At 43.9% G+C, this 17,052-nt stretch overlaps 1 protein-coding gene across 1 annotated transcript in view; it reads right to left on the bottom strand.

Moving 5' to 3' along the window:
* Window positions 1–17,052, bottom strand: part of enpp1 (ectonucleotide pyrophosphatase/phosphodiesterase 1) — a 40,681-nt gene that overhangs the window by 12,651 nt on the left and 10,978 nt on the right. Inside the window, exons 2-13 of the mRNA XM_064925596.1 lie at window positions 14,852–14,927; window positions 14,211–14,336; window positions 8,797–8,922; window positions 7,723–7,786; window positions 6,359–6,456; window positions 5,987–6,066; window positions 5,066–5,185; window positions 4,473–4,582; window positions 4,179–4,244; window positions 3,973–4,045; window positions 3,707–3,815; window positions 507–638 (exon numbers count right to left, since the gene is read on the bottom strand). Coding sequence (XP_064781668.1) covers window positions 507–638; window positions 3,707–3,815; window positions 3,973–4,045; window positions 4,179–4,244; window positions 4,473–4,582; window positions 5,066–5,185; window positions 5,987–6,066; window positions 6,359–6,456; window positions 7,723–7,786; window positions 8,797–8,922; window positions 14,211–14,336; window positions 14,852–14,927 — 1,180 coding nt within the window. The remainder of the gene's footprint in view (window positions 1–506; window positions 639–3,706; window positions 3,816–3,972; window positions 4,046–4,178; window positions 4,245–4,472; window positions 4,583–5,065; window positions 5,186–5,986; window positions 6,067–6,358; window positions 6,457–7,722; window positions 7,787–8,796; window positions 8,923–14,210; window positions 14,337–14,851; window positions 14,928–17,052) is intronic.

The raw sequence follows: 17,052 nt of genomic DNA, 5'->3' as shown, positions 1-17,052 counted from the left end.
TGCATAGGTACAGTGTGATTTAAGATTAAAATCACTTTAGTCAATTGTACACATAGTCCAACCGAATACTTTAACCCAGCCCCTGCGAAAGACACACACACACATACATATACATACATATACATATACATACATATACATATATATAGGTTTTTGGAGATGTGCGGGGAGCTGCCACACCCGGAAAGTGAGGGGAGCTGTTGTGGGGGATTAAGTGCCTTGCTCAACGGCATAATGGTAGGCAATGGCATCTAGGATTTGATAGCAGCAACCCTTCAGTTGCCAGCTCACTCTAACCGCTAGGCTACCTGCTGCCCCAGTGAAGTGGTGAAGCTTACACATTACTAAATGCTTAATGCTTACACATTACTAAATCTGACAAAAATCTAAGGGGGAAGGAGGGAATTGGGACCAGCTGTAACACTGAATGGTGTTTCAACATAAGGCCAGGAAGAGGGAGGAAAACAGCTGGAAGTGACACGTTGACATCATCAACAGTTACTCACAGGAGAAGAAGTCTTCTGGGAGGTTCTTGGGTCGGATTCGCGCAGCAGGGCCTTGGATGACAGTGAAGTCGTCAATGTTGTCCTGGTACGAGCTTACAAATGCAGCCTTTTTGCAGGAAGCTTCCTCCATTCCTGCAAATACAGTAAACACACACACACACACACACACACACACACACACACACACACACTTTAAAAAACAATTGCCATTGTTTGTATTGTTGTTCCTGGCAACTGGGCAGTCAGAGCAATAGGAGAAGTTAGAGCAGAGAAATGGAGAAATGGAGAATAGACAGTATAAGACTTCAACAGCACCATAATTAAGTGGTACCAGATTCCAGAGAATCTTTTTTTTTTTTTTTACTGAACAAACTGTTAACTTGAAATTATAAACAGATTATTGTTACTAGGATTATATCCTCCATTTCCCAATCAATCAAAACAATCACATCAATAACATTGACAAAAAATAACCCAAGAGCAATGCAATGATTGTTATAGGCTAAATAAAAAGATTCCCATATGACATTTGTTATTATAAAAACCTGACATCAAGGTTACAACCCTGCAACGTGGAACTTATTACAAGGCCAGTTGAGCAGCCATCGGTCAGTGCCACCAAATGAATTTAATTTTGTTAATCCTTTACACGCATAATGACATAATTACAAGACTAGACACATGTCAAATGCTATGCAGATGTTGCGAGCATCTTCTTTACAGACCTCTCCTCTGTAAACCTCCCTGGCTCCCTCATCCTCGTTTTGCTAAATCATTCACAGCTGTTTCAGCATTCAACCTGACCTTGTTTTACAAAAGTTTTCGCTCTGCCATGCGATTCCCCCACAACAGGTGCTAGGTCAGCGTCCCTAATGGAACCCTATTTCTTATATAGTGCACTACTTCTGAACCAGTCTTATGGGACCTGGTCAAAAGTATTGAACTAAATAGGGAATAGGGAGCCATTTTGGAACCATCCATTGTCTCAGCCAAAACAAACAGTACGTGTGGCTGACAGTAAGCGTTCAAATGCCCCCACAGTGGCAGACCCCAGAGTACAGGCCAGAGGCTGGAAGTCAATCGAAAAGTTACTCAATAGAGGAACTATAACATTTAAACAAAACAATATGTTGTGGTAATATACACTATGGCTACATTGTTAATTGTTATGTTTTATTTCTGAATTGCTACTTGTACAATAAAATCTGTAGACAATAACTTAATGATTGAGTTTGATAGTGGATTGTGTGCTATAAGGCAGGAGCTATGCAGCCGTTATACAACAGCTAAGGGACGTTTGCCGGGAGCTATGCAGCGTTAGCCCGGAGCTATGCAGCCGTTATACAGCGTTAGCCCGGCGCTATGCAGCCGTTATACAGCGTTAGCCCGGAGCTATGCAGCCGTTATACAGCGTTAGCCCGGAGCTATGCAGCCGTTATACAGCGTTAGCCCGGAGCTATGCAGCCGTTATACAGCGTTAGCCCGGAGCTATGCAGCCGTTATACAGCGTTAGCCCGGAGCTATGCAGCCGTTATACAGCGTTAGCCCGGAGCTATGCAGCCGTTATACAGCGTTAGCCCGGCGCTATGCAGCCGTTATACAACGTTAGCCCGGAGCTATGCAGCCGTTATACAACGTTAGCCCGGCGCTATGCAGCCGTTATACAACGTTAGCCCGGAGCTATGCAGCCGTTATACAACGTTAGCCCGGAGCTATGCAGCCGTTATACAACGTTAGCCCGGAGCTATGCAGCCGTTATACAACGTTAGCCCGGAGCTATGCAGCCGTTATACAACGTTAGCCAGGCGCTATGCAGCCCCCCAATGGTGGAACAAACTCCCTCACGACGCCAGGACAGCGGAGTCAATCACCACCTTCCGGAGACACCTGAAACCCCACCTCTTCAAGGAATACCTAGGATAGGATAAGTAATCCTTCTCCCCCCCCCCCCCCCCCTTAATGACTTAGATGCACTATTGTAAAGTGGCTGTTCCACTGGATGTCAGAAGGTGAATTCACCAATTTGTAAGTCGCTCTGGATAAGAGCGTCTGCTAAATGACTTAAATGTAAATGTAATGTAAATGTTATACAGAGTTAGCCCGGAGCTATGCAGCCGTTATACAACGTTAGCCCGGAGCTATGCAGCCGTTATACAGCGTTAGCCCGGAGCTATGCAGCCGTTATACAGCGTTAGCCCGGCGCTATGCAGCCGTTATACAACGTTAGCCCGGAGCTATGCAGCCGTTATACAAAGTTAGCCCGGAGCTATGCAGCCGTTATACAACGTTAGCCCGGAGCTATGCAGCCGTTATACAACGTTAGCCCGGAGCTATGCAGCCGTTATACAACGTTAGCCCGGAGCTATGCAGCCGTTATACAGCGTTAGCCCGGAGCTATGCAGCCGTTATACAGCGTTAGCCCGGAGCTATGCAGCCGTTATACAGCGTTAGCCCGGAGCTATGCAGCCGTTATACAGCGTTAGCCCGGCGCTATGCAGCCGTTATACAACGTTAGCCCGGAGCTATGCAGCCGTTATACAACGTTAGCCCGGAGCTATGCAGCCATTATACAACAGCTAAGGGAGCTTAGGCAGAAGCTATGCAGCCGTTATACAACAGGTAAGGGAGGTTAGGCAGGAGCTATGCAGCGTTATACAACGTTAGCCCGGAGCTATGCAGCCATAATACAACAGCTAAGGGAGGTTAGCAATCATTTAGCTGCCAGATACTGACTCGATATGAGCTCTTTTTTGAGTCACTAATATTTAGGGATGTAGGAAAATCAGCTACTTCCTCTTTTTATTTTCATCCCTTTTCCCCCCTAGACCAACTCCTCTTTCATGTTGAGTAGTAGTGGATGCTCACTATCGCATCACCTTATGATTTACAGCAGACCCATAAAGTAAACCACTGGTCTTTTTTCATTTGCCAAAAAACACTAAATGGGTTACCTCCGCCTCCCCTGCTTTCACATTGACTTTCTTAGTGCTTATCTCTGAGAAACATTGTTTCTCTTGTACTGTACATTTCCCCTCGAGGCCCTTTGCTCCAGTAGAAGCTAAAACAACAAGTCACTTTCCAATCTACTGTTTCATCTGAATGCTGTGTAGAAAACAAGGCTACTGATTCCTCGGTTGATCGCAGAGACCACTGTGTGTACAGGACAATCCGGCTGTGTGTTGTGGCGACATGCAGCTCACCGTGATCAGACAGAAGCACCAGGTTGACACAGCGGTGAAGGTTCTTCTGTTTCAAGCCGTCCATTAGAAGTCCTAACAACCTGTCCACATTCAGCAGGGCCTCAATCACCTGCAAATACATTATATAGTCATTCATAACACCACATGTTATACAAGGCCCAGGAGTTCTGCCTGACTACTTTGTGGCCTCTGCTGGGCCTGCTTTGATTGGTTATAAATTACCCCCCACCTGATTGGTGGGTTGAATGAATAGAGATGGATCTGACCTGGCTGCTCATTGGTCCGTATCGGTGGCCGGCAGAGTCTGGTTCCTCCATGTACAGAGTGTAAAAATCTGGCCTACATGAAAACAAAATGAAAGGACTCTGATTACATAGTGAGGTCCGATCAAATGAAAGAGATGACGTAAGTGTTTGGACTGTCCTTCAAAATGATGCTCATTTAAAAGGTTATAAGAAGCATATTACCATACCTTTCCCCTTGAGGCAAGTTCAGCCATTTAAATATGGTTGAGATTCTCTCCTCAAATGAGATGTTCCTAAAACAAAGATACTGCTTTATTTCTTACTTGAGAAAGCATCACTATGGATAGCTTACACACTGCTACAGTACACTACAGCAAATGCTGGTCACCTCCAAATAACACATTCATACTTTATATCCTACAAAACAAATAGATGGGGTATTCACTATCGGAGAATTACCTACTCCTCTTTATTATGACAAACAAACATGGATAAGAAAGACCATTACTCATGTCTCTTACTTGTCATACTTCTTATAGAAGTCAGGTAATCTTCCATTGACTGCCACATCAGAGCCCGGCCAGAAGAATGTGGCTGACTTCAGGTTATGTTCCATGGCAGTGACCCAAACCTAGATAGAGATAGAGATAGAGATAGAGATAGAGAGAGAGAGAGACAGTGGAGGTTCTATGATCATCAAAACAACCACAGACCACTAGAAAGAACTACCCCAATGGCTCAATAAACTCATCAAAACTGACCCTATACGCGCTCATGCATTTTTCCAGCTAAATGTTTCAGAAGGAAATCTTCTCGAAGTGCCATCTGTGACTTGTTCTAACAACAATAGGGCCCCTTATGTCTTCCCAAGCTCCACTCTTCTAGCCTGGGTACCAGTCTGTTTGAGTTATCATTACACTCCTTGTCATTCTTAACATGACACAAGGAGTGTAATGTTAGCCTGAAACGGAGAACCTGTTTTGCTACCAGTCAAGTTACATTTCTCCTAACACTAGGGCCATATTATACTAAAACCAATAAGTTCTAGCAGTAAACTAACATTGAATGAAGGTGCGGTATTTGCACTGTTGTGTATTCCAATGTATCCACTCACTGGTTCTCCTTGGTACCATTTGGCATTGAATTTTTCGGGAACTTTCAAACTGAAGGAGGCGTTGCGGGTCACATCATACATCTTGTTGTCAACGATCCCATGGGACTCTGGATAGAGGCCCTGTGGGAGTAACACACACCAGTGAGGCCCTGTGGGAGTAACACACACCAGTGCTTTGACAGCTGCACGGCTAAGTAAGTGGACATACCATCTGTAACTTTACATCTAAACCACTTCATCACAGAGACCCACCGGGTAACCCACTGGAGCCACCGGGTAACCCACTGGAGCCACCGGGTAACCCACTGGAGCCACCGGGTAACCCACGGGAGCCACCGGGTAACCCACTGGAGCCACCGGGTAACCCACTGGAGCCACCGGGTAACCCACTGGAGCCACCGGGTAACCCACGGGAGCCACCGGGTAACCCACGGGAGCCACCGGGTAACCCACGGGAGCCACCGGGTAACCCACGGGAGCCACCGGTTAACCCACGGGAGCCACCGGGTAACCCACTAGAGCCACCGGGTAACCCACTGGCGCCACCGGGTAACCCACGGGAGCCACCGGGTAACCCACGGGAGCCACCGGGTAACCCACTGTGTTGAAAGAATTCTGGAGGCTAAATGGAAGGTGTGGGTTAGTCCAGTAGATCTGAAATCAGGGCCTACGGTTGCACACCAACACAGTTTCTCCTGAGGTGCAGCATGTCCTAGCCATCCAGCCACAACAGGAGGCAATTTGTTATCACTAGTCGTAAGTGACAATTTGATGGATAAGGTGATTTAAAGAGTCATCTTTCTTTTAAGTGAATTCCATTTTCAAATAAACTAATAGGCCAGTTGTGTATACAATTCTGCAGAGTAACAGATGCCTGACTGGTTCCATATTAGAGCAACTAAGACTAGCATCAACACTTACAGTCACAATGGTATAGTGGTTGGGGAAGGTCTTGGTGGGGTAGACAGGTCTCATGTATGAGGTAGAAGTGCCACAGTTGCCTGAAATAGATGGAGACGAAAAATAGTTAAAAGCTGCCAAAGTAAATGGATAATTTCACCATGTGGATAATGGTTTTAAAAGATGTCAGACTGATGTCTTTTGCGATGGTACGGACATAAGTGGCCAAATAAACAATAGTTTCCTGAAACAGGATAATTTCCTCCACGATGTCTTTACTTGATTGTAATCTGATGTCGTTTCAACCAGAAACCAAATTTCAACCAGATAACTTCTTTAGAATGTTTCATGCCAAATGTTGCCCTACGCACCAGAAAACAATGGTGTGCTTACGTAATTTGCTGATGACTGGAAGAAGACTGCCATAGGCCTTTAAATAACCTGCCCGGAAGCCATCCATAGACACCAGGATCAGTGGGGGTTTGGAAAAACTGGGGATACAAACAGAATGAGCTGCATTGAAGTTAAAACAGAACATACATTTTTCCTGGAAAGCATGAATCTAAAACTGTCTGAGTCTGGCACAGTGTGGATGGTACAGTTCCACCGTTACAGTAGTTGTGCTGTGGGTTTGTGTGGAGGAACACAAAGCAAGCCCTTTGACTGTGGGGAACTGACATGAGCTGACTAGATGAGACTGATAGGCAGGATGGATTCAGCCCACACAGACACACAGAGAGGAGGGGAAGGGCAGGAAGAGGTCTGGGGCTGGATGGCTGCATCCAAGATGAGTCAGATGTTTCTAAGGCCTGTGGCTTAAAAATGTTCCCATTTCCCTGAGAATTTTAAAAACTTCCCCCTTCCCCTTTTCAACTGAAATGCAATGCAGGATAAAGCCAGATTTCAGTGGAACACAACAGTTGCTTTTTTTCTCTCTCCTTCCTTTTTACTCCTTCTTCCGCTCTCCCTCTTTTCTCCAACATGAGGGATAACAGAGGTAAGTGATGTATGTGAAGTTATTTAAGGCTCTCTGTGGTTCAGTAATAGAGGTTTTAAACATATATATTCATCATGACAGAGAGGGCCGCACCAGAGGAGATTTGTGTTTTCCTGTAAAGGCTAACAACTCATAAAATAAACCCTCATTTGAAGTTATAGCCAATAGAAATCCTCCCCTTCCCCAAAAGAGAAAAGACAAGAATGAGTGACGTCAGTCATTAAGAAGAAGAAAAAACATTCAAAAGAAAAACAACGTTAATTAGACCTTTGGGAAGGTCTTTCAGACTAAAAATGGCTTCAAGACAACCAGCTGTTAACTTTTCCATAGTCCAACAAGTCTGTGGTCCCACCCTTAACGCACAACATGCCACACACACACTCAATACACAGCCCCATTAGCTAAGTTTCCGTATAGACACTGAACATCTTGACTCCAACTTCTCCATCATAAAAGCCAGGAATAACATGTGTTAATCCTGTTTTAGTCTCACAAGTAGAGCAAATGGCCTCAACTTGTACACAATGCATTTGCGTCATAATGTGCTCTGTTTTTGTCTGTAGTACGCACAGATTGTAGTGTGACTAAGTAACAACAGCACATTGTGTGTATACACTATCAAGCAGTTTAAATCAAGGACTGTGCTGTGCCTTAAAGCACAGTGGGACCTCCAAATTCAACAGTAGATACTATCTTCAGACTGTGGTGCATGAAAGTGTTTCTCACAGAGAAAGTACTGTAGTTGTGGAAAATGACTTACCTGGCAGGACATTGTGGTGTTTGAATGTCCTCACACTCCTCTTCTATCCAAGACTTCACTCCCACTGGAAAGTATTATTATAAATCAACCATACTATCGTCACTCATTTGTGGCGAACTATCAAACACATCGACAGTACATCTATCTACTAGACTAAAATCACATTACACTTAAACCACATCTAATGTATGAAGTGAACATTGTGCTTGGATCGCTTAGGCTAAAGCAAGCCAAGTAATGGTGAATATTAGTTAAAATGACCATGAGTTAAAGCTTTATTAGGGTAGTTAAGAGTGATAAGTATGAAGCCAACTGGATGACTCTAAAACAGCTCTAAAATGTAGATATGAGATCCTGTATAGTCTAAGCCAGTGTTTCTCAACCTCAATTCTCTGACACTCATTTATTCAGTTCTAGAAGTGCTAGTGTAAGTGGGTGTCCAAATAGGAAGGCCCTAGCTTGCTGGTCCCTGGTACAAATAAGGTTGAGAAACACTGGTCTAAGCACTTATAAGATGGTCAGGGATAGTGAAAGATTGAGAGGGCCTTATGTTGTGGAATTCATTCCACCACACTGGAGGAGCTAGAAAAGAGAGAGACCAACATCAATCAGAAATCAACACACACAAGTCTATCTGTGGGACTGAGTGCATTGGAACTATAGGGAGATGATTTTACAAGCAAAGGTGGAATTCAGTTTATATTCAGCTGCAAATGTGTTAAATTCTAAAATCCCTTGACACAATGTCCTAATATCTGGTGAGCCTTCTTTCCTATGGAATACAACTCTATCAACCGTCAACAACCAACTGCGAACAACCACCCACTCTAAACAACCAACCACCCACTCTAACGGTCAACAACCAACTGTAAACTGTCTGAATATAGGCCTTTACGTAACAGACCTGGGCAAAATACTTGAAAGTATTTGAAGTGCGCTTGATATAGCCTTAAAACAAGCATATCGAAAATATTTGAATCTATATGATAAATGTATTTGACCAAGGTCTGTTGCAAAAATTGATGTTGTTTGGGACTGCAATCCATGCAGGGATAGTTTAGTCTATGGTTTTACCTTTGCAGGAGCTGTAGTAATTTGCACAGCAGTCCCCTACTTTCACACAGTCATCAGAGCAGGAGCACAGGCCATTGGCCAACCTCTCCTCACCACAGCGGAATCTGGAACAGGTCCAACGCTGACCTGAGAGGAGAGAGAGAGTTTATGACAGGAAAATATTTAAGTATGAGGGAGAGAGAGAGAGAAACAGATTTTATGACAGAAAAATAGGGAGAATGTGAGAGAGAAGGACAGAGGGGAGAGAGAGAGAAGGAAAGAGAGGAAGATGAAGAGAGGAAGAGAGCGAGTACGTGTGTGTATGAGCGTGTTTGTTTGTAGGAGAGCAACTTAAGTACAAACTCAGAGAGCAGCATTTGAAGAATCTGTCATCTCTCCTCCTGCTGTCTGCTTCTCACAAAGCACTACAGTAAAGCAAGTGAGCATTACCCATTAGAACAGACAGAGACAGAGCACTACCTGTTTTGAGCACATATTATTAGCAACAAACAGGCTTGTGTTTTGCATGTTATTCTTGCATTAATACATGTCACATATCAGTTTGCAAACAAATATATATATCATTGAGTTAATAAAGCAGCATACAAACATGGTGTCTTTTTTGTTTTCTTGAGAAAGGCAGCTCCAAACTGCAGGCATTTCAGCCTAGCTCAGTGCTTTCTGTGGTGGTGTGGCAAGCCAGCAGAAAATACGGAGCGTTATGCCATGATTGACTCAGTGTTCTGTCACTCATGGGGACACTACGTCACCACCAAGTCTAAAGGTAGAGCTCTAAAATTCTAGCCCTTTGGGTGCTTCCATAAAGTTACACTAAAAGTGCCCATCCAAGATGACTCAGGGTCATTGGCCACAGATAAAATGACATCAAATCACTACAGTAGCTTTGATTGGACTGACCATGTCAACATTATACTTTCAAAATCTTAGCATGAATCAAGTCGACAATCTACTGGCAAATCCTTGTCAAATGAAGAGAAATAATTAAGAGAAATTCTAGATAAAACGTATCGGTGCTCATCGGTCATTGGACATAAACATTACATAACAAGTTGGAGATCACAAATTCAACAATGAGTGGTTTGCAAGGAATCAGTGGCTAACTGCAAGCATTGTAAAGCAATCATTAGCCTGATATTCAGTGGAGTGACTGTGTGGTCCCAAGTCTAAGATTAAGGTTATCTTTTTCTAGTGTTTTTAAACATTGGCCATGCTGTCAATGAAGCATGATTTGTGCCATCCTCAAAATAACTTAACTCGGAACTGCAAAATCTGACTTTAGTGAGTTCAAGACAACTGGGAACTCAGGTAAAATGAGCTACGACTGAGAAAATACGTTTTGAACTTTGATCCAACAAATTGTAAACATCGGGAACTCTGGCCTCTTTCTAGAGCCAGACTTTGATTACAAAATTTGCTCACGAAGGACTGCCGCGCCATCTTCCTGTTCAAGTGAGCAGCGCACAACAAGGTGAGTCCAAACATGTAATGTATGCTGCTCCATAAATAATGTAATATGCCTGGGAGATATGCATACTGTAGCTAAGAAATGTATACTGTAGCTAAGAAATGTATACTGTAGCTAAGAAATGTATACTGTAGCTAAGAAATGTATACTGTAGCTAAGAAAGTAATACTAAGTGTATGTTGTGTAGTAGGCTGTTTAGCCCTTGTGCCTCACCCTAATAATTTGGTCTATTTACCCCTCTTAAATGTGCCTACTGTTCTGACTTGGTGGTGCACACAGCCTATAACCTGTTTTAGAGAAATGTAATCATCAAATATTTTAAGAGCTTTCATTGTCTGCTTATATGCCCACTTTATTTATCCTACGGTTCTGACTTGGTGTACAGAGAGAACACTAATGTACACCGACAGAATTCTGTCGCTGTACATTTCACAAGTGCTGTACAAATAGTTATATAGACTACGTCTGTCCTAGCTCGCTTAATGTCTTAATCAAAATTACAGCTTGCCTCATATCCGCTTGTCATCCCCGCACATGCTGACCAGACCGAATACGTCGTGTGCGCGAGCATCGCAAAATATATTTAGAATTTATTGCACCCACACTGCTCAAGCGCACCAACGAGCGTTTGCGATGGCAAGGGCTAAAATAGAACTCCTTTCTATTTCTGACGTAGATAGCGTTGAAAGTTATGCCTCTCCCATCTCCTCATTGGTTTATAGAAGCAGGTACCCACTTGCCATCTCCTCATTGGTTATACCCACGTGGGTGAATGAAAGACGAACTGTTGCCGGTTGTCGTAGTAAAACTATGAAAGTTTAGATGCCAATTGCCATATAAAAGTTAAACGATTAAAAAAGCCTGGAAGGAGGAGAGATGACAAACTATTCGGTTGGCTGTTTTATGTGTGGATTAATTGTCAGAGTAGAGGACCTTGTGCATTTCAAGTAAAATAACAACTCAATGTTTATATCCCAGGACAAATTAGCTAGCAACAGCAAGCTAGCTAAATAGGACAAATTAGCTGGCAAGTGCAAGCTAACTAACTAAATTGCCATACATGTTTAATGCTTTTCGACCTGTCCCCAAATTAATGTCATTGGTTCAGAGTTTGTTTTGATATTTTAACATGCGTGTTGTGATTCCGTTTGGTGTATTCGGACAAAATCAACTTATGCACGTTATCGCACGCGCGCAGCCGGTTTGGGTTCGGTGTTATGCCATAGTTTGTACATCTCAATTGTCAGTAGAAACCACATTTGTTTAGCAAGTCAGCCACATTAGCTATGTTTTTTTAAAGTCAGTAGCTGCCAAACAGGTGTAGCAGTGGTATAGTGCAATTAATTTATTGTTTAGCATTGTGTTGTGTAGTTGCTTTGCTAGCATGCATCCTACAAAAACTGGCTATTGTATATATTTTTTGGTGGTGTGGCTTTCATATAAGCCCTTGGGCAGCCACATCACACATCACTTGTTTTCTTTGGTGCAAAGATATTAAACTAAGAGCCAGCTTACTGTAAGTGTTGCTGTTTAGCTAGTAACAGCAGATACTGACATGTGAGTCTACAGAACATCTCCTCACAGACTGAACCAGAAGTGCCGATTCAACTCGCGATGGTCTCTCTCTACCTCCCTCCCAAGTGGAAGGTCTGACAGGGGGATGCTAAGCTCAGTTAGTTTTAGGAGACATGCATCCATGTTACAATAATCAAGGGGAAAACCAACATGTTCCTGTGAGGCTCAGTTGGTAGCGCATGGCATTTGCAACACCAGGGTTATGTGTTCGATTTCCACATAGGACAAGTACGAAAAATGTATGAGCTCACTACTGTAAGTCACTCTGAATAAGAGCATCTGCTAAATTACTAAAATGTCATGTAAAATATAAAACCATGTGTGGGGAAACCACACTGCCGAGAATACCACATGGAAGCTAAGGGACCACTGGCCACAGTGACCAGTGTAACCGGTGTGAAATGGCTAGCTAGTTAGTGTTGACATCACTAGCTCTGAGACCATGATGAAGTTGTTTCCCTTGCTCTGCAAGGGCTGCGGCTTTTGTGGAGCGATAGGTAACGATGCTTTGTGGTAGGCAGTTGTTGATGTGTTCAGAGGGTCCCTGGTTCGAGGTGAGGAGAGTGTTGGAAGCAGTACTGTTACACCAGAAAGGACCCTAAAAGGGAAGACTTGGCACTGTGGGTTTCATATGGGATGATGTTGCACACGATTGATCACATGGGTTCTGTCATGCTCTGCCTTATCTCAGAGTCCACATGCCTGCCATCTGCAGTGAACATTCCAGTTCACCAAAAAAAGTGTGTTTTATAATAGTGTTAATAATTTATTCTGTACAGGAGAAAGCATTCATCTTTAAGTCCACGCACGCACACAAGCATGTACACACACACACACACACACATACGGAAAGTATTCAGATCCTTTGACTTTTTCCACATGTTACATTACAGCCTTATTCTAAAATGGATTACATTTACAATCTACACACAATACACCCTATAATGACAAAGCTAAAAGATTTTTTGAAATTTAAAAAAAATGTATTAAAAATAAAAAACAAATACTTTATTTACATAAGTATTCAGACCTTTTGTTATGAGACTCAAAATTGAGCTCAGGTGCATCCTGTTTCAATTGATCATCCTTGATGTTTCTACAACTTGATTGGAGTCCACCTGTGGGAAATTTAATTGATTGGACATGATTTGGAAAGGCACACACTGGTTTATGTAAGGTCCCACAGTTGAGAGTGCATGTAAGAGAAAAAAAAATCAAGCCATGAGGTCAAAGGAATTGTCCATAGAGCTCTGAGACAGGATTGTCAAGGCACACATCTGGGGAAGGGTACCAAAAAATGTCTGCAGCATTGAAGGTCCCTAAGAACACAGTGGCCTCCATCATTCTTAAATTGTAGAAGTTTGGAACCACCAAGACTCTTCCTTGAGCTGGCCGCCCGGCCAAACTGAGCAATCGGGGGAGAAGGGCCTTGGTCAGGGAGGTGACCAAGAACCAGATGGTCACTCTGACAGAGCTCCAGTTCCACTGTGGAGATGGGAGAACCTTCTAGAAGGCCTGATTGCAGCACTCCGCCAATCAGGCTTTTAAGATTGGCTGACAGAAGCCACTCCTCTCTCAGTAAAAGGCACATGACAGCCCACTTGGAGTTTGCCAAAAGACACCTAAAGAACTCTCAGACCATGAGAAACAAGATTCTCTGGTCTGATGAAAACAAGATTGAACTCTTTGGCCTGAATGCCAAGCATCGCATCTGGAGGAAACCTGGCACCATCCCTACAGTGAAGCATGGTGGTGGCAGCATCATGCTGTGGGGATGTTTTTCAACGGCAGGGACTGGGAGACAAGTCAAGATCGAGGGAAAGATGAACGGAGCAAATTGGAGAGAGATCCTTGATAAAAACCTGCTCCAGAGCGTCCAGGACCTTAGACTGGGAGCGAAGGTTCACCTTCCAACAGGACAGCGACCCTAAGCACACAGCCAAGACAATGCAGGAGTGGCTTCGGAACAAGTCTCTGAACGTCCTTCAGTGTCCCAGCCAGAGCCCGGGCTTGAACCCAATCGAGCATCTCTGGAGAGACCTGAAAATAGCTGTGCATCGACACTCCCCATCCAACCTGACAGAGCTTGAGAGGATCAGCAGAGAAGAAGGGGAGACACTCCCCAAATACAGGTGTGTCGAGCTTGTAGCGTCATACAGAAGAAGACTCAAGGCTGTAGTTGCTGCCAAAGGTGCTTCAACAAAGTACTGAGGTCTGAATACTTATGTAAATGCGATATTTCCGTTTTTTCCTTTGTCATTATGGGCTAATAGATGGTGGGTAGCTGGTGGGTAACCTGGCCCATTCTCTCCTGCTCTACATACCTCTGGTAGTGTAGTGTTGCAGTAACACGTGAGGTAGTCTAGGGACTTACCAGGCTCCACGCACACCTCAGTGTAATCCAGACAGCAGTTTCCCTCTTTCTCACAGGACAGGTCACAGTGGCACGATGCAGACTTGTCCCTGCTGCCCGTCACACACCTGTTTTTACAGCTTGTCACTACAGGGGATGAGGGAAATATGTCATTGTGTTACTCAGGATGTCAACTACGCTAATCAGAATGTCATTTGTTATTCAGAATGTGACTTGTTACACAGAATTACATTTATATTACTCAGAACGTCAAATACGTTACTCCGAATGTTATTTACATTCCTGAGAATGATTGGGAACATTAGACAGATTACAAAAAGCAGGAAAAAGTACATATGATTGGTTAGTTATGGATGAAAACACATTGAATGCTGTGATTAACATGGATGTTAATGCTGATCCTTAGCTGTTTTTTGCCTTTTCTCAAAATAAAATATTGAACCATTTTAAATTGGAAATTCAATGCATTAAATTAGACTCGAACAGGATTTCTATTTTTACTGAAAAGCGTCTATTCAGTGGCCGAGCTCATAAAGACAATGGCAGGTTTTGTTTCTGTGTTTACAAATGGTCAGTTTTGCACAGCTGCCAAGCACAAAAAAGGTCCGCAGACAGATGGCTCGTTGTGAACTAAACCGTACCTTTAACATCGCAGCGCTGCTTCAAGGCAAATACGACCACGATGACAGTGATCATCAGCAAGCAGAGCAACAGTACCTATTGGTGAGACGAGATAAAAAAATATGATAAAATTCCCAAGTGTAGGAGTCCAAGCAAGCAAATGTATTTCTAAAGTCCTTTTATATCAGCAGTTATCACAAAGTGCTTCACAGTAACCCTGGCCTAGAACTCAGAGGAAGAAACGCAGAAGCAGGAAAAGGTTCATACAAGTAAAACATCTGGAAAGAAAAAGATACATTTAGCATCTTGTATCCTGTATAGTCCACTATTACCTTTTTTCACAGTATTCTGCAGACTCAAACCATACAGTGCTGGTCCACTTAGGAAGTGCTGGTCAAACTGTCCACTTAGGAAGCAACACTGATTGACAATACAATTCACATGCTGTTGTGCAAAGGGAGTAGACAACAGTTGAAAATTATAGGCAATTAGCAAGACACCCCCAATAAAGGAGTGGTTCTGCAGGTGGTGACCACAGACCACTTCTCAGTTACTATGCTTCCTGGCTGATGTTTTGGTCACTTTTGAATGCTGGCGGTACTTTCACTCTAGTGGTAGGCATGAGACGGAGTCTACAACCCACACAAGTGGCTCAGGTAGTGCAGCTCATCCAGGATGGCACATCAATGCGAGCTGTGGCAAGAAGGTTTGCTGTGTCTGTCAGCGTAGTGTCCAGAGCATGGAGGCGCTACCAGGAGACAGGCCAGTACATCAGGAGACGTGGAGGAGGCCGAAGGAGGGTAACAACCCAGCAGCAGGACCGCTACCTCCTCCTTTGTGCAAGGAGGAGCAGGAGGAGCACTGCCAGAGCCCTGCAAAATGACCTCCAGCAGGCCACAAATGTGCATGTGTCTGCTCAAACGGTCAGAAACAGACTCCATGAGGGTGGTATGAGGGCCCGACGTCCACAGGTGGGGGTTGTGCTTACAGCCCAACACTGTACAGGACGTTTGGCATTTGCCAGAGAACACCAAGATTGGCAAATTCGCCACTGGCGCCCTGTGCTCTTCACAGATGAAAGCAGGTTCACACTGAGCACGTGACAGAGTCTGGAGACGCCGTGGAGAACGTTCTGCTGCCTGCAACATCCTCCAGCATGACCGGTTTGGCGGTAGGTCAGTCATGGTGTGGGGTGGCATTTCTTTGGGGGGCTGCACAGCCCTCCATGTGCTCGCCAGAGGTAGCCTGACTGCCATTAGGTACCGAGATGTGATCCTCGGACCCCTTGTGAGACCATATGCTGGTGTGGTTGGCCCTGGGTTCCTCCTAATGCAAGACCATGCTAGACCTCATGTGGCTGGAGTGTGTCAGCAGTTCCTGCAAGAGGAAGGCATTGATGCTATGGACTGGCCTGCCCGTTCCACAGACCTGAATCCAATTGAGCACATCTGGGACATCATGTCTCGCTCCATCCACCAACGCCACGTTGGACCACAGACTGTCCAAGAGATGGCGGATGCTTTAGTCCAGGTCTGGGAGGAGATCCCTCAGGAGACCATCCGCCACCACATCGGGAGCATGCCCAGGCGTTGTAGGGAGGTCATACAGGCACGCGGAGGCCACACACACACTACTGAGCTTCATTTAGACTAGTTTTAAGGACATTATATCAAAGTTGGATCAGCCTGTAGTGTGGTTTTCCACCTTAATTTTGAGTGTGACTCCAAATCCAGACCTCCATGGGTTGATACATTTGATTTCCATTGATTAATTTGTGTGATTTTGTTGTCAGCACATTCAACTATGTAAAGAAAAAAGTATTTAATAAAGAATATTTAATTCGAAAGGTTGCAAGTTCAAATCCCCGAGCTGACAAGGTACAAATCTGTCGTTCTGCCCCTGAACAGGCAGTTAACCCACTGTTCCTAGGCAGTCATTGAAAATAAGAATTTGTTCTTAACTGACTTGCCTAGAAAAATAAAAATTAAAAATAAATTTAGATCTAGGATGTGTTATTTTAGTGTGCCCTTTATTTTTTTGAGCAGTGTATATATTTTTCTACTGTATTATTGACTGTATGTTTGTTTTACTCCATGTGTAACTCTGTTGTTGTATGTGTCGAACTGCTTTGCTTTATCTTGGCCAGGTCGCAATTGTAAATGAGAACTTGTTCTCAACTTGCCTACCTGGTTAAATAAAGGTGAAAAAAAAAAATCCTCAC

Source organism: Oncorhynchus masou, chromosome 19, assembly GCF_036934945.1.
Source record: "Oncorhynchus masou masou isolate Uvic2021 chromosome 19, UVic_Omas_1.1, whole genome shotgun sequence".
NCBI classification, from domain to species: Eukaryota; Metazoa; Chordata; class Actinopteri; order Salmoniformes; family Salmonidae; genus Oncorhynchus; species Oncorhynchus masou.
The sequence above is the reverse complement of the archived record's forward strand: the minus strand, read 5'-3'. Positions and strand labels throughout refer to the sequence as shown.